The sequence below is a fragment of the Mauremys mutica genome, chromosome 1 (genome assembly GCF_020497125.1).
Source record: "Mauremys mutica isolate MM-2020 ecotype Southern chromosome 1, ASM2049712v1, whole genome shotgun sequence".
Lineage (NCBI taxonomy): Eukaryota > Metazoa > Chordata > Testudines > Geoemydidae > Mauremys > Mauremys mutica.
Window position 1 is genome coordinate 218,190,250 of NC_059072.1, and position 20,928 is coordinate 218,211,177.

Here is a 20,928-nt window from a genome sequence, read left to right on the forward strand (position 1 = left end):
AAGTACTTTTCTCATTAACAAGACCAATTTCTGTGGAAGATTTAATAAAATACATTGTGATATAAATGGACCATTAATCTCCTTCCTCTGAAGCTTGACCTTTGGGAATTCTTTACATCTCTCTTTTAGAAACAATATGTTAGAAACAGTGTTAGCATCTTTTTGTGTGTTTTAAAAGAAAAGAAAAAGAGCCCCAATTCATCATTAATTCATTTTTATAGGAAAAAAATACTTTTCAGACCAACAAGGGAGAACAAACTGTTGGGCTATAGAAGTAATTTTTACCGATGGACTAATCAAAAGATTAGTTCAGATAAGGAAGAAAAATGTGGCTTCTTACTCAAACAGTTATCTGAAATGTTTTGGTTGTTCAGAGAGTGCTGGAAATCATGCAAGAACAGGTTATTTCATCATTATTTTTTTTGACTATTTCCTGCTTTCAATTTCTCTGACAATGCTACAAGTATAGCATTTTTTTCTGCAGAAATTTGGCAATTGAACATACAGTTCTGGGTAAGACCACCAAATGGATAATGTGGGAGAAAAACAATAACTACAAAAAAACAAGGAAAAAAAACCTAACTAACTTTTTCTGTCCTTTTTCTGTTTCAGTTAATTTTTTATTAAAAATTGTGGCTGAAGTTTCAATCTATTTTTATGAGCTACTGTGCCAATCCTCAACAAATTGTCTACTGTGAATACATGTGTTCTGTACTGTTCCAGAGGAGAGCACTATATTTAGAATAAAACCAGGCATTACAGGGACAGCTGCTTATTTAAAGAATAAGAGAGAAAAAGACAAGACAATTATTTAAAAATGCCAGCTAATATTGTAAGCTATTATTGACAGAGGAACAGGTTAAACTTTGGATCTGAGTCTTATAGTAGACTTTCAATTTAGCCTGAATTATTTGGGATAGAAATCAGTGTATGACAACATTAAAAGTCATCTGAAATGTTAAAAATATCCACTGTAATCTGAAATTCTAGGATTTTGTTTGTATAACAGATAATTTCAGTGAATTCAGGAAGTTCTGAGCTGATGAGAGTGTTTGGGAAATCAGTTCTGATTTCTTAGAGGTGCGTGGGATTTTATTTGGGGGTGAGGGTGTTGTCTATGAATTTTAATTAAATAATGCATTCTCAAAAGCGTAATATGATTTTAATAGACAAATTAATGTTCACTTTCTTGTTATTCTAAAACACAATAATAATGATACAAAATAATCTATTTAAAAAGCACCTCTCCCACTTAAAAGTACTCAGGGTGCCGAACAATAATCATAAAAGCTATTTCCCATTAACTAATAAAAAGAACACGCCAAATTCCATAAAATTACAAATATTTGGGTAAACAAAAAACAATATGAACAGAACAATAGAACAGCAACCGTGATAGTAATTTAAAAAGTGAAGAGAGAAGAAACGAAACAGATTTCAGGAGAAATGAAGTTCCACATCATAGGGGCTACCACAACCAAAGCGCCACTGCTTACTGACGTTTAGGGGCAATGGCAGAATCCCTTAAGCACAAGGTGGTATGTGAGCACAAAAACCCAACAGGCAAGGGCTCAAGGAGGAGGTCTTGAATATAACCAGGGCCAGTCCCATTCAGAACTTTTAAAAACCAAATCAAAGGCTAATTTAAACTGAATTCACCATTAATATGCAACCAATGTAAAGAATGCAAAAGCGAGCTGAATATAATCACAGTAGCTCAAATCCATGAGGAATTGTGCAGCTGCATTCTCAACAAGGTGCAAGTAGAAGATCAGTCGTGCTGATAAATCCAGCATAGCGGGAATTACAAATGCCTGACTCATATAAATTGGAAGAATGAATATTTTCACATGGACAGCCTAAAAATAATGTTTTTGCTCCCCAACCTTTACAGTTGCCTCCAAAAATCATCTCACCCATCTTTTTCTTTAAGTGAAAGAAAACCAACCACTATCTATGCTTCTCCTAAAACAGCCTGTAGCTCTACAATATTAATTTCAACTGGGTTTCTCAGCATGGGAAGAGACTCTGACATTCAGACTTGAATGTCAGCTGTTTCAATCTCTCTGTGATACCGGAGTCAAATGGATAAGTGGCAGGATTCCAGCCTTAAAAATGAGTAATGTATTTACTTAATTTTAAATATGTGAATCGTCTTCCTGAAGTCAATGAGACTAGTCATGTGATTTAAGTCAAACAATGCTAAACTTTAGCAGGATAAGGACCTTCAGTTTGAAGATAGTCATTCAACACAGTTTCAATCTCACCATTGCACCCTTACGGCATTCACATGCTTTTTGTATAGGTGCTTAAGTAATTAATTAATATAGTTACTGTAGGCTGGTTAGACAAGCCAAGCCATTATCACTTCAGATTAATTTATGGTCACTCCTCCCAATTTGTATGTGGAATTGACATTTTCAAGTTAATCCTTTCACTTTCATCCGCAACTATTTAGTCTTTTGAAAAATGCCTTTTCCATAACCAGGCACTTCACAAATTATTCATTCTATTTCTTAGAACTTTAAGAAATCAAATATATGATTAATCCTAAAAATCAGAGACAAAAAGCCACTATCTAGCCATTAATAATTACACTCTTTTTTAATTAATCTCATCAATATAGTACATTTAGCAAAGAGAGCGACAAAAAGAAAAAAAATCAATTTTTCCCCCAATGATATTTCTGAAAGCAACATTAGTCAGGAAGGCTGTTTTGCAGAGTTATTTTGGACTATACTCCCCTGGCTTTTCATGGAACTGAGAGAAGAACCATACACAATATCATATACTCATGGGTACTTATGTGACATTATGCATGAAAGCAATGCCTCCAGAAATCAATACTTCAAGGAATTGCATTACAAGTGTAGGGGTGCGTGTGTATGTATTTCAACACCTTAAAGTCCCTTAACCAGCAATTCCCAATCTCACCATTTTTACATTTATTAAAATGAAGGGGCACTAAATACTGCTAGTGTCCGGCATAGCACGGACAAGCACAGTACAAAACTCTCTGCCAATGAACTTCAGTCCTAATTTGCAAGACTTCTACTTCTCTTATTTTAGATCTCTCCTCAACAGTATCTCCTTAACATTATTCAGTGCTGCCTTTTTTTTTTTTTGGGTCAACAAATGTCTGCCACTTATCCAGGCTAAACCACCCAGGGGCGGCTCTAGAAATCAGGCTGCCCCAAGCAGCGCGGTGCGCTGCGCCGCCCTTCCCCGGTCCTGCGGCGGGTCCCCTCTTCCCGCGGCTCCGGTTAAGCTCCCGCAGGCATGACTGCGGCGGGTGCCGTGGTCCCGCGGCTCCGGTTGACCTGCCGCAGGCATGCCTGCGGGAGCTCAACCGGAGCCGCGGGACGAGTGCCCCCTCCGCAGTCATGCCTGCGGCAGGTCCGGTCGTCCCGGGGCTCCGGTTGACCTGCCGCAGGCATGACTGTGGCAGGTCCGCCGGCCCAGCCTCCCGCCCTCCCCGGCGGCAGGGGACGCCCCCTACATTTTGCCGCCCTAGGCACCAGCTTGTTTTGCTGGTGCCTAGAGCCGCCCCTGAAACCACCAAACTCAATTCCATTTGTGTTCACAGATGAAATGATAGAACATCTGTCAACCCATTAGACAATTTGTTTGCCTTTAGACACCGCCCACCATAATTCTAAACTGCATGTTACTTCCCAAGACCAACACTGGTCAGACTGAGAAAAGGAGAAAGATGCTCACTCCACTGATGAATTCCTCTACATTGTCCTGGGTAAGATAGTTAATTCCAAACCCTCTTAAATAGTGGTATATTAGAATAACCGGACACTTTTATATTAACGTCTCACTTTTATATTAACTTCTCACTGTCTGTTGGCTGATTTGTGGGCATCACAAGTATTTATAATTACAAAATGTCATTGTGGATTTATAGTTAAACCCCAAAGCAAAAGAACTCTTGTAGAGGAATTGGATTAAAGTGCAATAAACTCTGCATTTATAATTTTACACTGAATCTTAATTACTCACTGAATCATAAATATGTATATTAGATAAACATGTTGTAAAAGTAAAAGTACATATATATGATTTAAATCCCTGTGACTCAGAGATCAATATTAGGATGATACACCAAACTCAACTAACATTGTCCATACATTGAGAATCCTGTAATACACATGTTATAAGTGTTAATTAACCAATGATTATTATTCATAATAATAATATTCTTATGGCAATTGTGCAACACATTTTTTATTGAACCCAGGCGTAGTGGTGACAAAACACTAATGTTCTTTCATGTCTTTCAGGTAAACTTTAATATCATCATCAACCATTAACACAAAGGATGACATCAGCACAATTTACTGAACAGCATGACATGATTGCTACTTACCTAGCTGGGTCTCCTGAATCATCAGCTTACTTTCCAAAGGGTGCAAAAGCTTTGGTGGTTTATCTGTTAGTGGTGCTGGGGGGAAAAAAGCATACAAATATAATTATTCTGAATATTACATATTATACAATAGTGTTTGATTTTTACCTATGCCAGCTAATATCTCTTAATTTGTGTGCATTTTTAATTAAATAATGTACTTCCAGATGTTATGATGGGTACGTTGTTTTCTAACTGTAAAATAAATACATCACTTATAAATACCATTTTTCGTACTCAAGGTACTATTTAGAGCTTGTCATACATTTTTCTGACCAAAAATATTTGTCTTTTTCAAACTTTTCACAAACATTTATCAACATCATAGACATTTTCTGTTTTTCAGAAAAAATCCATGACAATTTTATAGATGTTTAATAATTATTTTAATGAAAATGGTGTGAGAGAACGTATTTGTTTACTGAAACCACAATTTTCAGTAAGCAAAGATGTTTGATAATGATTTTCAACACAATTTTGACAAAAATTAGAACATTAATAAAATTAGTCAATGACACTTTTAAGCAAAGTCAGAAAATGGGTCAGTTCTTGAAATCTGTGAAACGGAAATAGTTTACAAGTGTCAAGATTGTCCACAAAAGTGTTCTTCCATTTTTAGTCTCCCCTAGTACTACCTTAGAGCAGTTAGACTTATATTTAGGCATTTTCAAGATATGCAGTAAGGTCTGATTCTGTAAGTTTCTATAAATCTCTTCCAAGGTGCTATATGAGCAAAGTCAGCGAGAGCTGATGGTTTTTGGCACCTGGTACAAAGGTGCTTATCAACTTGCAGGATTGATCCCTAACATACTATCTTCATATACATTGTTTTCTTTTGCAAGAACAAAGCTCAAATGTCAAATCATGCAGCTAAACTGATGGTCATGTTATTCAAATTATTCATCTACAGCTTAAATGACAGAATCCACGTTAATTATTATTGTTATTGTAAATACGTCTTGCCTTTACTGATCTCTGACCAACAGAAACATGAGTTAAAAATAGAAAAATAGCAAGTGAATTTTTTTCCAATATCAGCAATATATGTCCATCGAAAAGCCTTACTTTCACTTTTGTAGTCATCCAGAAATTCTATGTTCCTTTACTTTTTAACCATAATTTGTATTAGCGTCTTTAATAGATATTATGGGCTGTCATTGATTTGAAGTACATTTGACACGACTCTATAATCTTCGTTCAATCTAATTTGTCAAAAACACCACTCCTGCCCCCACATCAAGTTGGCACTATGCACATGGATGTATGTGTGTTTCCTACTAAATCTGCTCACCTTGTCAGCTGACCTATGGCAGCAGTATTTTAGATAATCATTTAGCCACTTTGCCTTCTGTGACAAAGTGGGACTGTTCTTAATGTTTCCTCTGAATACTGTGTGGGTGCCTCAGTTTCCCCTAAGTCTCCAGTGTGCATAAATTGCCGACACTTTGTATCCTAGCAACAAATGGCTGGGGCCCTTCCCCCCTTGCAAGGGGATGGCTAAAGGTAAACAGAGATCAGGTGATCTCCTGGCCCAGAAAAGAGACAAAGGCCAGAAAGGAGGGGCTGGAGGGGGGGTTTCAGTTTGGAGCTGGCTGGGGATGGGAAATGAGGGCAGACAGGGTTGTCTGCCTCGCTGGGCCCCAGAATGGACCCGGATGAGGGGTCCAGTTCTCTGTACCTACAAGCTCTGTTTTAGACCGTGTTCCTGTCATCGAATAAACCTCTGTTTTACTGGCTGGCTAAGAGTCACGTCTGACTGCGAAACGAAGTGGGGGTGCGTGCAGGACCTTCTGGCTTCCCCAGGACACCGCCTGGGCGGACTCGCTGTGGGAAGTGCATGGAGGGGCATATGCTGAATGCTCCAAGGTCAGACCCAGGAAGGTGAAGCCATGTGAGCTTCTTGCCCTGAAGACAGTCTGCTCCAAGGGAGAGGAGGCTCCCCAAAGTCCTGACTGGCTTTGTGGGGAGTAGTTCCAGAGCATCACCCAGGGACTCCGTGACACCTTCATTATGCTTTTTTGAGCTCTCTGATTGAAATATCCATGTCCCCTGAAATCCACCATACCAATTTCAACTCTGCAGCAAGTACAGAATTGATCAGTTAAGCTCTGTCAGGAGCACAAACCAGTCCGGTTGGATATCTGGAATGTTAACCCAGGCATCACTGTTTAGGCATTGGATCAAAGTCTTTATATCTTTAAAAAAATCAAAAGAACTGAAGCTGATTCACAAGCTCACTGCTGTCCCTTCCAACAACAGTACTACTTTTCACAAGTGGATTTTGCACTCACAAGGTTAGACCTCTGAGGCAGCCCACAGTTGTGAAAAGGTTTTAGGCACTTTACTGGAATTCAACTTACTTTTGTATTTGTTGAATATGAATATATATCTTGACTCTCTCTCTCTCTTTTGGAAGGGGGGAAAGTGGGTGGTAGGAGAAGGGAATTAAGTTTCTGGGATAGGAGTTTTCTTAACTAATAATATTGATTTAAACTACAAAGATAGTCATTCACATTTAACATCTCTTTAAAGACTCATAAGTCTGTCACCTTTCAGAGAGTGTCCACTCTGTCATTTAAATGTGGATTTGCCGTTTGGTCACTCTTAACTTAATGCCCATTTATCAGATAATGTTTCTTGAGCCATTGTTGTTCTCAATCTCTTTTAATATTCTTCAAAGCAAACAAAGTTCTCTCATACCAATTTCCTAGTGTAGCAATAACTACTCTGCTCAGGGGTGTGAAAAATGTACGCCCCTGATTGTCACAGTTAAACTGACTTAACCCCTGATGTAGACAGAGTTAGATTTATGGGAGAATTCTCCTTTTGACCTAGCTACTGCCTCCCAGGGAGTACCTACATTGACAGAAAAAGCCCTCCCATCGTCATAGGTAACCTCTTCACTGAAGCACTGCAGCGGCACCACTGCAGAGCTTTAAGTGTAGACAAACCCATAGTCACTGGTAAAGTTAATCTGAGTTCAAAAGCATATGAGTTAGAGAACAACAGATCCCATTTCTTTTTTCTTTTTTTAAACAAAGTGCTACATTACTTCCCTGAGGCCTTGGACCTAAGGTGGCAGCTTTCTGTAAATATCCATAGCTACAGATGATCACTTTTAGCTAACCAGGGATTAGGGGTGTTAATCTCATAAAACCCTGTCATACCCCCGTTAATCTCATAAAACCCATTGTGTCCAGTGTCATTTACCTAAAGCATCAGGCTTGCTTACAGGAGCTCTAGGGTTATGAGAGAAGATGCTGTTTTAATATATATGTTTTAATATTCTTTTAACTTCTATTTAATAATTGTGGCCATTGCTGTTACAAATCAACCGTAGATGATAACTCTGTTGTATGGCCATTTTAAGGTGATAAATTCAGCAGCCAAAGTCTGTGGTCAGTCAAGTTTGAAACTCATCATTTAATGGGGTAACCACAATGCAATGAACTCTTCTGCCTCAATTTTGGGTCAAGTTCCAATCTCTTCATGTTACTCCACACGGAAATTCCCTATGGCCTAGGGAACCCCATACTACTCAAAACTGAAGCCTCCAGCATCATAACATGCTGGAGATATGAGGGGGTTTATGCCTGGAGCACTCTCCCTTTCAGCTATTCTTGGCTGCAGAGCAGCCAATAGGTGGCTGAAGGAAACCACTACAAATTAGAACAGGAAAGGCAAGAAAGTGAAATTTGAGCAACTTTGTATACTTTATTTTAAAATGTTATCAGCCAGATTTTCCAAGATAGATTGTGCTCTGCCAGGCCTTAACTTCAGTATGCATCAAGTATGCATAATTCTCTGAAAATCATGTTCCAAAAGGTAAACATGCCTTTCTGGCAATATTTTCCCATGGATTAAGAGAGGTTAGAAGACTGAGATAGCCTCTAACAATTTTTTGCAATCCTTGGTGAGTTTAAAAGCTCTGTAATGGAGCTATGTGCATCTTAGAAGTTACATTCTGTCTTGCTCCAGCCCAGCAATACTACAGTTTACCTAAGGAAAAAGCCCTTGGGATGGATTCTTAACTGGATGGACAGACTATCCATGAGGCCAAAACATAACATGCTGGAGATATGAGGGGGTTTATGCCTGGAGCACTCTGCCTTTCAGCTATTCTTGGCTGCAGAGCAGCCAATAGGTGGCTGAAGGAAACCACTACAAATTAGAACAGGAAAGGCAAGAAAGTGAAATTTGAGCAACTTTGTATACTTTATTTTAAAATGTTATCAGCCAGATTTTCCAAGATAGATTGTGCTCTGCCAGGCCTTAACTTCAGTATGCATCAAGTATGCATAATTCTCTGAAAATCATGTTCCAAAAGGTAAACATGCCTTTCTGGCAATATTTTCCCATGGATTAAGAGAGGTTAGAAGACTGAGATAGCCTCTAACAATTTTTTGCAATCCTTGGTGAGTTTAAAAGCTCTGTAATGGAGCTATGTGCATCTTAGATGTTACATTCTGTCTTGCTCCAGCCCAGCAATACTACAGTTTACCTAAGGAAAAAGCCCTTGGGATGGATTCTTAACTGGATGGACAGACTATCCATGAGGCCAAAACATTTGAACAATTTCTATTGTACACCATTTTCTGGCAGGTAAACTGATGCAGAGATGCCAGATAATTAACCTGATATCACAAAACAATACAATTTGCATAAATCCTGACGCCCAGTCCTCTAACCAAACAACATTTTCTCCCATGAAACTTCACAAACCAAGTGAAACTCACAAAACCTATATTTTTAACTGGTTTCTAAAGCAGATTAAGCACTTTATTTTCTAATTTATAAAGTTTGCTTCCAAACAATATCCATCAACTGCTATAAATTTTTGCAGCATATCATTAAATCTTAATAAAATATAAAACACAAAGCATTTTTTCTGTATCAGTTTTACAAATAAGACCTTTTTTTTCTTTTCTCCCTTTATATTTAATAGCTATCCCAAGAGTTATGATAAAGTCATGAGAGATGACACCACTAATTAATGACCTTTAGCAGTAGCTGTAATGTAAAGAAATGCTTTGAATTACAATTAAATTAGAACGTACACCAGGAAATTTCCATGGACAGCCCTTTTCTACATGCCTTGAATTGGTATTACAAAGTTTGTTATTTTATGGTAAAAAACAGTGGCCAAACAGGACTTCACAGCTGTCAATTGTTATTAACATGCTGCACACCATGGTCCCTTGAAACATCTTGGGGGCCAAATTCAGATTTCTCCTTCCCCAAAAGCACAGACTACCCCTACCCAACTGAACTATCAGAGAATCTCCATTATGCTTACAGGGATGATTGCACATAGCTGAGCAGTAAGGGCTGTGGTAGTCATTCACACATAGCTTGTGATCGTGTGTTTGAATTAGAGATTTCTCCTAGCTCAGCTTCTCACTTTGACACAGGCTCATTTGTCTTTTGTTCATGATTGCACAGTCCATTTTTGGGGTAATGACTCTGGTGTCACAGATACAATATTAGGACTTCACTGCAGGACTGAATAGGAGGAGGAAAAAAAGGGAGCCATAAGCTTAAGGGGAAGTATTCCCACACTTTGAATTCTAAGGTAATTCTAAGGTAATGCATCTCCCCTCTTCTTGAAACCCTCACCTCCCTCCCTGTGTCCTCCCCTCTCTTGAAACAAACATGTTATGGCCCTACCCAAGCAGGTAGGCAGTCTCATGTTCCCCAACCACATTGCCTACTTTCTAGCTAGCCTTTTCAACATGGAGTTCTTGCTCAGCAGCCAGTAAAGCCTTGCTCTCTGCTGTTTCCTGGCATGAGACAGGAAAAACAATCTGGGAGCATGGAAGGAGTAGGGCAAGGTGCACACAGCAGCATAGGAGAAGAGAGTTTTGTTCAGTAAAGGGGAAGCAATGGATGCAGTCTCCAGATCCAGATGCTCCTCCTTATTATAGTGTCTGCTACAGAGAGGAAGCCAAGGCTCATGCTCTAGGAAGTGACCAGTCCTGGGGGTATAAAATACCTCAGGAGTTACTGCTATCCTAAAGGTTATATACAAATACCTTTCATAAGCAGCAATTATGGTATAGAAAAGTAAAAGAAAGAAATGAAACTTTAACAGGTAAATATCTGAAAGTCATTTCTTTCAAAAATGTGCACAGTATGAAAGTATCCGTTAAAGTAAAATATTATGAACAATGCGCAGGTCTCACCACTGATAAGCCATCACTTATCAAAAGTTACTACACACAACAATAGCCAAGATATTGCAGTTTATTTCTACTGTAAGTACAGGATGTGGGGGGGGGGGAGAGAACAGCAGAATCTCAGATATTATTGTGTAGCAACGTGCAAAATGTTCATTTACAAAAAATGTTGACTGCTGTAAAAAAGGTAATGTAGTAATACATTTTCTCTCAATTATAGGAAACTGCAGGAATGTTAATGACATGGGGACCGATCCTACAAACACTCGGGTCTGTGCTTAAAACTACTCATGTGAGTAATACTATTTAAGTCAGTGGGACTATTCATGTGAGTACAATGAACCATGTGTGTGTTTGCAGGATAGGAACTTAAGTTTAAATCAGGCAATGTAATGCAAATTCTCCTTTTGGTTATAAATGCACAACCCCCCTAAATCAAAGGGTAACACTGATAGAACAGAACAGATTTTGGCTTACTGTGTCCGTTTTCCTATATCCTTCAAAAAAAAGAAAATATGTAATCATTTCTTGAGACTAAAACTTAATTTGGATTCCATTTCTCAGTTACAACTGGACTGGTTTTCATGTAGATTAATAGACTCTAAGGTTGGAAGGGACCACTGTGATCATTTAGGCAGAATTCTTGAATAGCAAAGGCCACTGAACTTCCCCAAAATAATTCTGAGAGCATATCTTCTAGGAAAATATCCAATCCTGATTTAAAAATTGTCTCTGATGGACACTCCACCATAACTTGGTAAATTATTCCAATAGCTAATTACTCTCACCATTAAAAATTTGCAACTTACTTCCAAGTCTGAATTTGTCAAGCTTCAACTTCCATCCATTGGATCACTCTATACCTTTCTCTGCTAGACTGAAGAGCCTATTATTAAATATTTGTTTTCCCTGTAGGTAATTATAGACCAGGGATCGGCAACCTTCGGCCCGCAGCTCGCCAACCTTCGGCCCAGGGCCTGCCAGTTTGTTTACCTGCCATGTCTGCAGATTTGGCCGATCACAGTTCCCAGTGGCCGTGGTTCGCCACTCCAGGCCAATGGGGCATTGGGAAGTGGCGGTCAGCACATCCCTTGGCTTGCACCATTTCCCACAGCCCCCATTGGCATGGGATGGTGAACCGTGGCCAGTGGGAGCCGCGATTTGCCAAACCTGCAGACACAGAAGGGAAACAAACCGGCCCGGCCCACCAGGGTGCTTATCCTGGTGTGCCGCGTGCCAAAGGTTGCCGATCCCTGTTATAGACTGTAATGGAGTCACACGTTAACTTTCTCTTTGGTAAACTAAATAGATTGAGCTTCTTGAGTCTATCACCGTAAGACATGTTTTCTAATCCTTTAATTATCCCCATGAACCCTCTCTAAATTTTCAACATCCTTCTTGAAATGTGGGCACTAGAACTGGACAGTGTTCCAGCAGTGGTCATACATGTAACAACTCTACTCCTACACAAGATTTCCCTGTTGATGTATCCCAGGATTGCATTAGCTCTTTTGGCCACAGAATCACACTGGGAGCTCATGTTCAGCTACATCTCCACTTCCTAATCTTTTTCAAAGTCCCTGCTTCCCTGGATGCAGTCTCCCATCCTGTAAATATGACCTATATTCTTTGTTCTCAGATATATAATTTATCTTTAGCTATATTAAACACATATTGTTTGCTTGCACCCAGTTTACCATGAGACCCAGAGCCCACTGAATCAGTCCTCTTCATTATTTCCCACTTCCCAGTTTTAGTGTCATCTGTGAACTTTATCAGTGATGATTTTATGTTTTCTTCTTGTTCATTAATAAAGATATTAAATAGCATAGGGCCAAGAACCAATCCCTGCAGGATCCCACTGGAAACAGACCATTCAATGGCTATTCCTGGTTTATAGTTACTTTTTGAGACCTGTCAGTTAGCCAGTTTTTATTCTATTTAATGTGTACCATATTAATTATATATCACTCTAGTTTTTTAAACAAAATGGCATGCAGCACCAAGTCAAATGCTGTACACAAGTCTAAGTATATTAAGTCAACACTATTACCTTTGTCAACCAAAATTGTAATATCAAAAAAGACATCAAATGAGGTTAACAGTATCTGTTTTCCAGAAATGCATGTTGATTTGCATTAATTACATTACTGTCCTTTAGTTCATTATTAATCAAGTCCCATATCAGACACTCTATTCTCTTGCCTGAGATCGAGGTCAGGCTGACAGACCTATAATTACCCACATCACTCCATTTATCCTTTTTAAAAAATGACAAATTAGCTTTCTTCCAGTTTTGTGGAATGTCCCCAGGGCTATAAGACCTATTGAAAATCAACATTAATGGTCCAATGAGCATCTCAGTCAGTTCTTTTAAATCATTTGGATAAAGCTGATTTTAAATAAGTCTGTCTTTAGTAACTTCTATTTAGCATCCTCCACAGATACTAGTGGAATGCAAAGAGTATTATCATCACCATAGGATGAGACTGCATCATCTGTTTTCTCCCAAATACAGACAGAAAAAAAATATTGAACACCTCTTCCTTTTCTGCAATATTATTGATTATTTTATCATTTCCATCTGAAAAGAACCAATACCATTGCAAGGATTATTTTTGTTAAAATATATTTTTAAAACTCCTTCTTATCATCCGCAACTCTGCCAGCCATAGATTTCTCCTAGTACCTCTTGGCTTCCCTTATCAATTTTCTACAATTTTTCTTTTCTGATTTATATTCAGTCCTATCAACTTCCCCTTTCTTATATATATTATTTTGTACAGCTGCCTTAACTTTTCCTCTAAACCATTATTTTCCCCACCAGCATAGCCTTCTTCCTCAGTTGTGGGATTCTGGCTTTTGGGGTATCTAGTGTTCCTAAATGATTCCTAATAATTATTCACATTTTTCTGATTTAATTCTTCTCCTAGCTGATTTGGCTCATAACTGTTTTCAGCACTGTGAACTGGTCTAGACTTTGTTCTGTTTGTACATTGTAAATGTGATCAAGTCATTATCACTTGTACCTAAGTTAACTTTAAATTTAAGTTCTGTGATCAGTTTGTCTTCATCTGTCCAGACAAAGTCTAATAAAGTCTAATACAGAATTAGATAAACACTTTTTGAGTTAGGAAACCATCACCTATAATGTTTAGAAATTCGAAGGATGTTTTAGTACTGGCAGCATGAGAACTCCAGCATGTCTCTCTCAAATTGAAGTCCCCCATAATCAGAGATTTTTTTCTTTTTCCCTACACATTGTAGATAGGTGAGTAAGCATGTGGGCATCCTTTTCTCTAGTGCAATTTGGTGGTCGGTAGCAGACAGCAACTAGTAACCCATCTTGTGCTTTATCTGTTAGGGCATGGATCCATAAACGATCAAGATCATATTCTTCAAGGTTATCCATGACTCAGAATACCATTTTTGACAGAGTGCCACTCCCCCTCTTTTGCCCACTCATCCCTTCCTAAATAGGTTATTATAATTGATTTTAAATATTCCAATTGTGTGAAACATACCACCAGTTTCAATTATAGCAACTAGATCAAATTTATGGTCATAAATGAGCAATTCCAATTCTTATTCCTCTTATTTGTTACCCAGGCATCTAACATTAGTATATAGGAAATTAAAAATAATTCTTCTCTTCTTCTCCTTTTTTTTGGTTTTGTTCTTCAACATCTTGATTTTGTGCTGAGTGCTCATATCTTCCTTCTTTTAACCCTTTCCTTTTGCTATTATTTTAACCCCCTCCAAACTATTCTAGCCAGCCTGTCCACAGGAAGATTGGTCCCTTGCTACTGAGGTGGATGCCATTGAAACTATAGAAGATAGACCAAAGTTACACAAAACAAAAGCCCTGCATCCTACACCATGTACCTAATCGAATCTTCTGCCTTCTGTCTTCCTTTGCTTGTGGGATAGGAAGAATCCCAGAGAAAATTGTTTGGATATTATTATTCTTCAGTATGCCTCTGAGTTCTGTGTAGTCATCTGATATCCTGTCAATAATGCTGATACAAACTGTCACCAATGGCTCCTCACCCATAGACTTCAGAAGCCTATCCAGGCTAAGAGTGGCATTTTGTATTCTGGTTCTGGGAAGGCAACACTCTATCCTCTAAATCTCTCCCTTCCCTTAGATCTGCTGGATCTTGAGATGTATCTTCCATAGTTTCTACACTGAGGACCTGGTATCAATTTGAAACTTCTAGTTGCATGGAATTCCTGATGATTCTCTTGTCACTGGTGACCAGAGTCTCTCCTCAACTATCTCCAATCATGTAGAATGCCACCGTGACCTCCTGCCCCTAGTAGTTAGGAACCACCAGACCGTCTCTCTGACTTCCTTTCTATCCCATTTCTTTGTGGCCAGATCCATTCTTCCTTGAGCCTGGGGTACTGGTGTTTCCTGAACCTGATTGCTTAGGAAGTCCTTAACTTCTGATTCTTAGTAGTGTCTCAACTTGCCCATCCAATCCAATAATCTTTTTCCTCTAGTACAGGCACTAATGTACATTTCATGTACAGGAAGTCTCTTCTGTCTTCAGTAAGGAAAGAGAACATGTCACATCTGATGCAGGTCACCACCACCACTGTTCCATTGCTGTCCATCTTGATATCACACTTAGTGCTGAACTTAGAAGGAAAACCTCTTATGCTCCCTTTCCAAACTTCCATGTTAACTGCCTGTGTTCATAGTTCTTGAGTGTGCCTAACAAATGACTTTTTTATATCAAGTCTTCTCTGCTTAGCTTAGCTCAGCTCCGCTCCTTACTACCAGGGGGCAATTAGCTAATCAGAGACTTCAAACAGCTGGGTTGATTGACGGTCCAAGAACTATAACTTTGCAGCCTTTAGCAAGGGACTGATCAAAGGTCCAAGGGCTATATATAGGGCTATATAAAAGTGCCAAGGGCTGCATAAGAGCAACATTTATAATTGAACAAACCTGAAATGGACAGCCCAACAACCTACTAATAATGTTCTGCAACACTGCCTGGGGAAGCCTGGTTCCATTATTGAATCCAGCATTTCACAGATAGGTCAGCTGCATGCAGAGACATCTTAGAGGTGGCATGTTAAGCTGCAATAAAATTATTGGTAATGGGACCTAATGTGATTTAGTTATCTCCGTGTCTGATTTAAGATTTGCTAACATGATCTGAAAAAGCTCTGATACACCATGTATTTAGAGAGAATTCTGTCTCTGCCTTTAATGTCCATATTTCTCATCACCTCCTTCCTTTAAAAAATAATCAGAGATATTTGAGGAAAACAGGATTATTGTTTCTTAACAGTTCATCTGCTCCTGCTGCTTCTTTCCCACCTGAAGTCATAATCCTTTCTTTGTGACATCAAAAATTGCTTCTGCAATAACAGTTCTGATGTTGCAAATGGAAGGTAGGGAAGCAGCAGCAGGAGTAGATGAACCATTAAGAAACAAAGATTCTGTTATCATGCAAATGTCTATAGCAATAAAAATCTGGAAAGAGAAATACAACATGTACAACAAGGATGCAGGAATATTTCTAAACAGTGATTCACAAAATTTTAAGTAAATATGGCTCCTAATGACCAAGGGCAGATAGGGTACTGGGGGACAGGAGCACATTTCCAACCAGATGTTGGGTTTTTCATTATCGGCTAATCTCTAATTGAAGCTGACATGACATTTGAGCCAACCTATGAATTCAGGGAAGCTGCACGTATTGCTTTTTTTTTTCCTATTAGCCTTCTTGAACATATACAGCAATTCTCCGTGGCTCAAGAGAAAGGCTCAAATAATCAAAATGCTGCCATCACAAACTATAGTAAAGTCTTGAAATAAAATAAAATAAAACATAGGACTCCTAGCATATGTAGTTAAAATAGAACAATGGAATATCAACCCAACATCTTGACAGGATCAGTCTGCCCATGTGACAGATTTGCATTTAGATCTTAAAAAAGAAAAAGTATTTTATCTCAAAAGACTTTTAGTTGCAGAACAAAATCAAAAGTGAGAGCACAATTCTACTCTCAGATCCACATGGCTGATCTCACCTTTAATATTTTGATTTTCCTACATACAAAGAACTCCAAAAGCAGGAACAGCAGGATGGTGGTATTGGAATCTACCACGTAGCTCTGAGAAAAGATTTTTGCTCTAAAGAATGTCCTGTTCTGCTGTATTCTATTATATTCTAGTTCCTATACTGCTCCTATTACCCAGGTATCAGAGAACCTATTAACTAACTGAGTGAGAAATGTTGAGAACGGATGGCTGGTTGCCACAGGCGCTTCCTTAAAATGTGTGTGCGCATCCACATACATGGTGCCATAAAGCTGAAATAGTGGCATTGTAATAATAATCATATTAATAATTGCTATAGATGAAAACCTCTGCTGTAAGGTAAATACTCCAGTCCAATAAACTACAATATCTACTTCGGAATATGACTAATCTCTCGGATAGACTGTAAAAAGCAATGTCCAAGTTGTAAACAAGCAAGAAAGAAATTCCTCTTTAAATAGGAATGTTTTAACAGTTTCTATATGTTTAAAACAGTTAATGATATGTTTAATAGCAACGTTACTTAAAGGGCCTGGCTCAGACGTAGAGATGAATAATGGGTGTAAATTATGCCCATTTGTGAAAAAAAGAGTCATTTTCAAGGATGTTGATTCAAATTGGGATTCACTGATGCAGAATTGGACAGGTATAAATACTTGACATAATGAGTGGGCTGGCCAAAGTGATCTTTCAGATGTTTTTACCACTCCCATCACTGTGCACAAAAGAGACGACAAAGGGAGATATGACAGAGGTCTATGAAATCATGACTGGTGTGGAGAAAGTAAATAAGGAAGTGTTATTTACTCTCTCTCATAATACAAGAACTAGGGGTCATCAAATGAAATTAATAGGCAGCAGGTTTAAAACAAACAAAATGAAGTATTTCTTCACACAATGCCCAGTCAATCTGTGGAACTCTTTGCCAGAGGATGTTGTGAAGACTATAAGAAGGTTCAAAAAAAGAACTAGGTAAATTCATGGAGGATAGGTCTATCAATGCCTATTAGCCATGATGGGCAGGGATGATGTCCCTAGCCTCTGTTTACCAGAAGCTAGGAATGGAATGGACGCCGGGGGAGAGATCATTTGATGATTACCTGTTCTGTTTATTCCCTTTGAAGCACCTGGTAATGGCCACTGTCGGAAGACAGGATACTGGGCTAGATGGACCTTCGATCTGACCCAATATGGCCATTCTTATGTTCTTATGTGCATATAAGATTGAAATCCTCAAACGGAAGTGAGACTTACAACCTTATCTAAACCTTATAAGTGGCTTTTACACAGACTTTAATTTTCTCTCTTCTCTCTCTTCCAAAGTACTGGTAATACTTTTTTCCTATCTTCCTATTTTCAGTCTTCTCTCACACATAACAATAACAATGGAAGTAGTGGTTTAAATACAAAGAAAAAAAAAGGAAATGTTGTTTTGTGGAGGTTATGCCCTGAGGCTCAACCTTAGCTCATAGAAGGGAGTCAGCCCTGTGCTGGCTGCCGAAAAGGCTCTTTCTAGCTCCCTCTTGTCGTCTTCTATCTCATACAAGTTTCATGGTGTCTTAGGGATGTGTATGCACTGAAATTCCTTTGTACAAACATGGCACAATATAACCAGCCTCTGGCATGTGGCTCGCCAGGGTAAGCACCCTGGCAGGCCAGGCCAGTTTGTTTACCTGCCGCGTCCGCAGGTTCGGCTGACCGCAGCTCCCACTGGTCGCGGTTCACCGTCCCAGGCCAATGGGGGCGTCAGGAAGTGGCGCGGGAGAGGGATGTGCTGGCCGCAGCTTCCCACCACCCCCATTGGCCTGGGATGGCGAACCGCGGCCAGTGGGAGCCGCGGTCGGCTGAACCTGCCAACGTGGCAGGTAAACAAACTGGCCTGGCCCACCAGAGTGCTTACCCTGGCGAGCCATGTGCCAGAGGTTGCCAACCCCTGATATAAACATATCAGTACTTTTTTACATCTTCCCTACCTGGTTTCTAAAGGTGTGACTCAAGAATTGACCAAAGTTGGATTGTGGCACTGCTAGTGGATATATGGAACAATAAAAGACATGGAAAGACAAGAAAGCAATGCAAAAAAAAAAAAAAAGAAAGAAAAAAAGAAAAGAAAAAAAAGAAAAAAAACAAGCCACAAAACAAAACAAAGAAACCCCACATCTTAATTGAGGTAGGAAAGGCAACAATATATCCTGAAGTTCTTTGTTTAGGAGAACATCTGTCCAGTGATATTCAACCACATCAGGTGAAATTATGCTACGGCTTTGCCTAATACATCCTGGATATTCCAGTTACTGTGGAGGAGGTAACTTTAGGGCCCAGTTCTGCTGTTCTTACATTTGGAAAACTCCTACTCACTTCCATGGGAGTTTGTTCTGGGTAAGGATTGCAGGGTAGGCCCTAAGAAGAGCATTCAAAGTTTACAGGATTAGAGCCTGTGTCACCATCTCTTGTTTCTCGTGTTGTTTGGACTTTTTGCCTGATAGAATATGACATAATTGTGCTGTGGCATCTCTCTACTAGATCTTCTCCCATCAAGTATTTTCTAAGTTTGAGCATGCGATCCACATGTCAATTAAAAATGCATTATACCTTATATATTCATATACACCTTTGCAGAGTATAAAGGGTCATAAAACGCTACCATTCTTTGCTGCTTTTACCATTCTCTTACTACTTTGTACGGGTGTATGTGACTAGACAAGGTGCAAGACCAGCATTTTAATAATGGCTGTTCTTTCTTGTCCAAATACTGAGTTGCCCCTTTGCTTAGCTGTCTGTTGTAAGTTCTTACCACATTGTTTGGGAATGAAACTCTTGGTTATTTCTGCTTTTTTCCTGGGTCTGCTGTCTATCACAGTCTTTATCACTGTGTAGGAACAACAGGCGCAAATGGAAGTAAAATATTGATTTTTCAATTTTCTTTGCTATAGCATGATTGCTGCACAAAGGGGAAAGGAAGAACATTTCTTTTGTGGTATTGTGTAACTCTGCCAGCCCATATAAAGGAGTTCTGGAGAACTTTATGTGGCCCAAGATCTCTACTTTGGCCACTTTTTATGCATATATATTTTCAGTAAATAACTGTAGAATTTTTTTGTCTTCCCTTGTGTCCATATATTATGTCATGAACATCAAAACGTAAGAATGGCCATACTGGGTCAGACCAATGATCCACCTAGCACAGGGATCGACAACCTTTGGCACATGGCCTGGCAGGGTAAGCCCCCTGGCAGGCCAGGACAGTTTACCTGCTGCATCCATAGGTTCGACAGATCACGGCTCCCACTGGCCACAGTTCGCTGCTCCAGGCCAATGAGGGCTGCGGGAAGCAGCGCAGGCCGGGGGATGTGCTGGCTGCCGCTTCCCGCAGGGTGCTTACCCTGGCGAGCTGCATGCCAAAGATTGTCGACCCTGACCTAGCACAATAACCTGTTTTCTGACATCAGCCGCTGGCAGATGCTTCAGAGGGAATGAGCAGAACAGGGTAATTATCAAGTGATCCACCCCTGTTATCCAGTCCCATTTTCTGGCAGAGGTTTAGGAACACCCAGAGCACGTTTGAATCCCTGACCATCTTGGTTACCAGCCATTGAGGGGCCTATCCTTCATGAACTTATCTATTCTTTTTTGAACTCAGTCATACTTTTGGCCTTCACAACATCCCCTGGCAACAAGTTCTGCATCATCACATATTCTGTATTTACCATCCCTGGGACTGCTTTGTCCACCCAGTACTTCCATATTATCCTTTAAATTTTCTCTATTTATAAAATATTGAACACAGTTATCACAGAGTTAAGCCCTCCCTAATTAAACCAAACTTCATACTATTTTCTTTGCAACATTAAAATAATGACTATTCAACTATCCATTTTTGATGACTCCCAAGAAATCCTTTCTGCATAGTCTTCAGGTAATTATACAGGTATCTGAGCTCTCTTGTTCAGTTTCACTTCTTCTATTGCCAGTATGTTCTCTAGTCTTTCGTCTTTCCTTTTCCTATCATCCTGTTCTTGGGTTTCACTATCTGCCAAGATTTTTTCAGAAACTTATCTATAGTTACTACCCCTGGAATTTCCTCTTATATGTTTGTGATTTGGATTTCTCGCCCAAGCAACTACAGTGTGTATTCCCCTTAAGGTCTTTTAATGTATAATATTTATTTTTGAAGCTGAACAAGAGTTTAAAATCCCTATCTGTAGCACATTTCTGCCCTCCTGAGTGGTGCTGTGATTTCCCTCAGCTCTCTCCTTTTTAAAGTTAGGGCAGAAAAT

General features: G+C 39.3%; 1 protein-coding gene across 2 annotated transcripts in view; it reads right to left on the reverse strand.

Moving 5' to 3' along the window:
- Nucleotides 1–20,928, reverse strand: part of IL1RAPL1 (interleukin 1 receptor accessory protein like 1) — a 495,739-nt gene that overhangs the window by 261,167 nt on the left and 213,644 nt on the right. For both annotated transcript variants that reach the window (XM_045009597.1, XM_045009588.1), the window contains exon 4: nt 4,376–4,450. In XM_045009597.1, the coding sequence (XP_044865532.1) occupies nt 4,376–4,450 (75 nt within the window). The remainder of the gene's footprint in view (nt 1–4,375; nt 4,451–20,928) is intronic.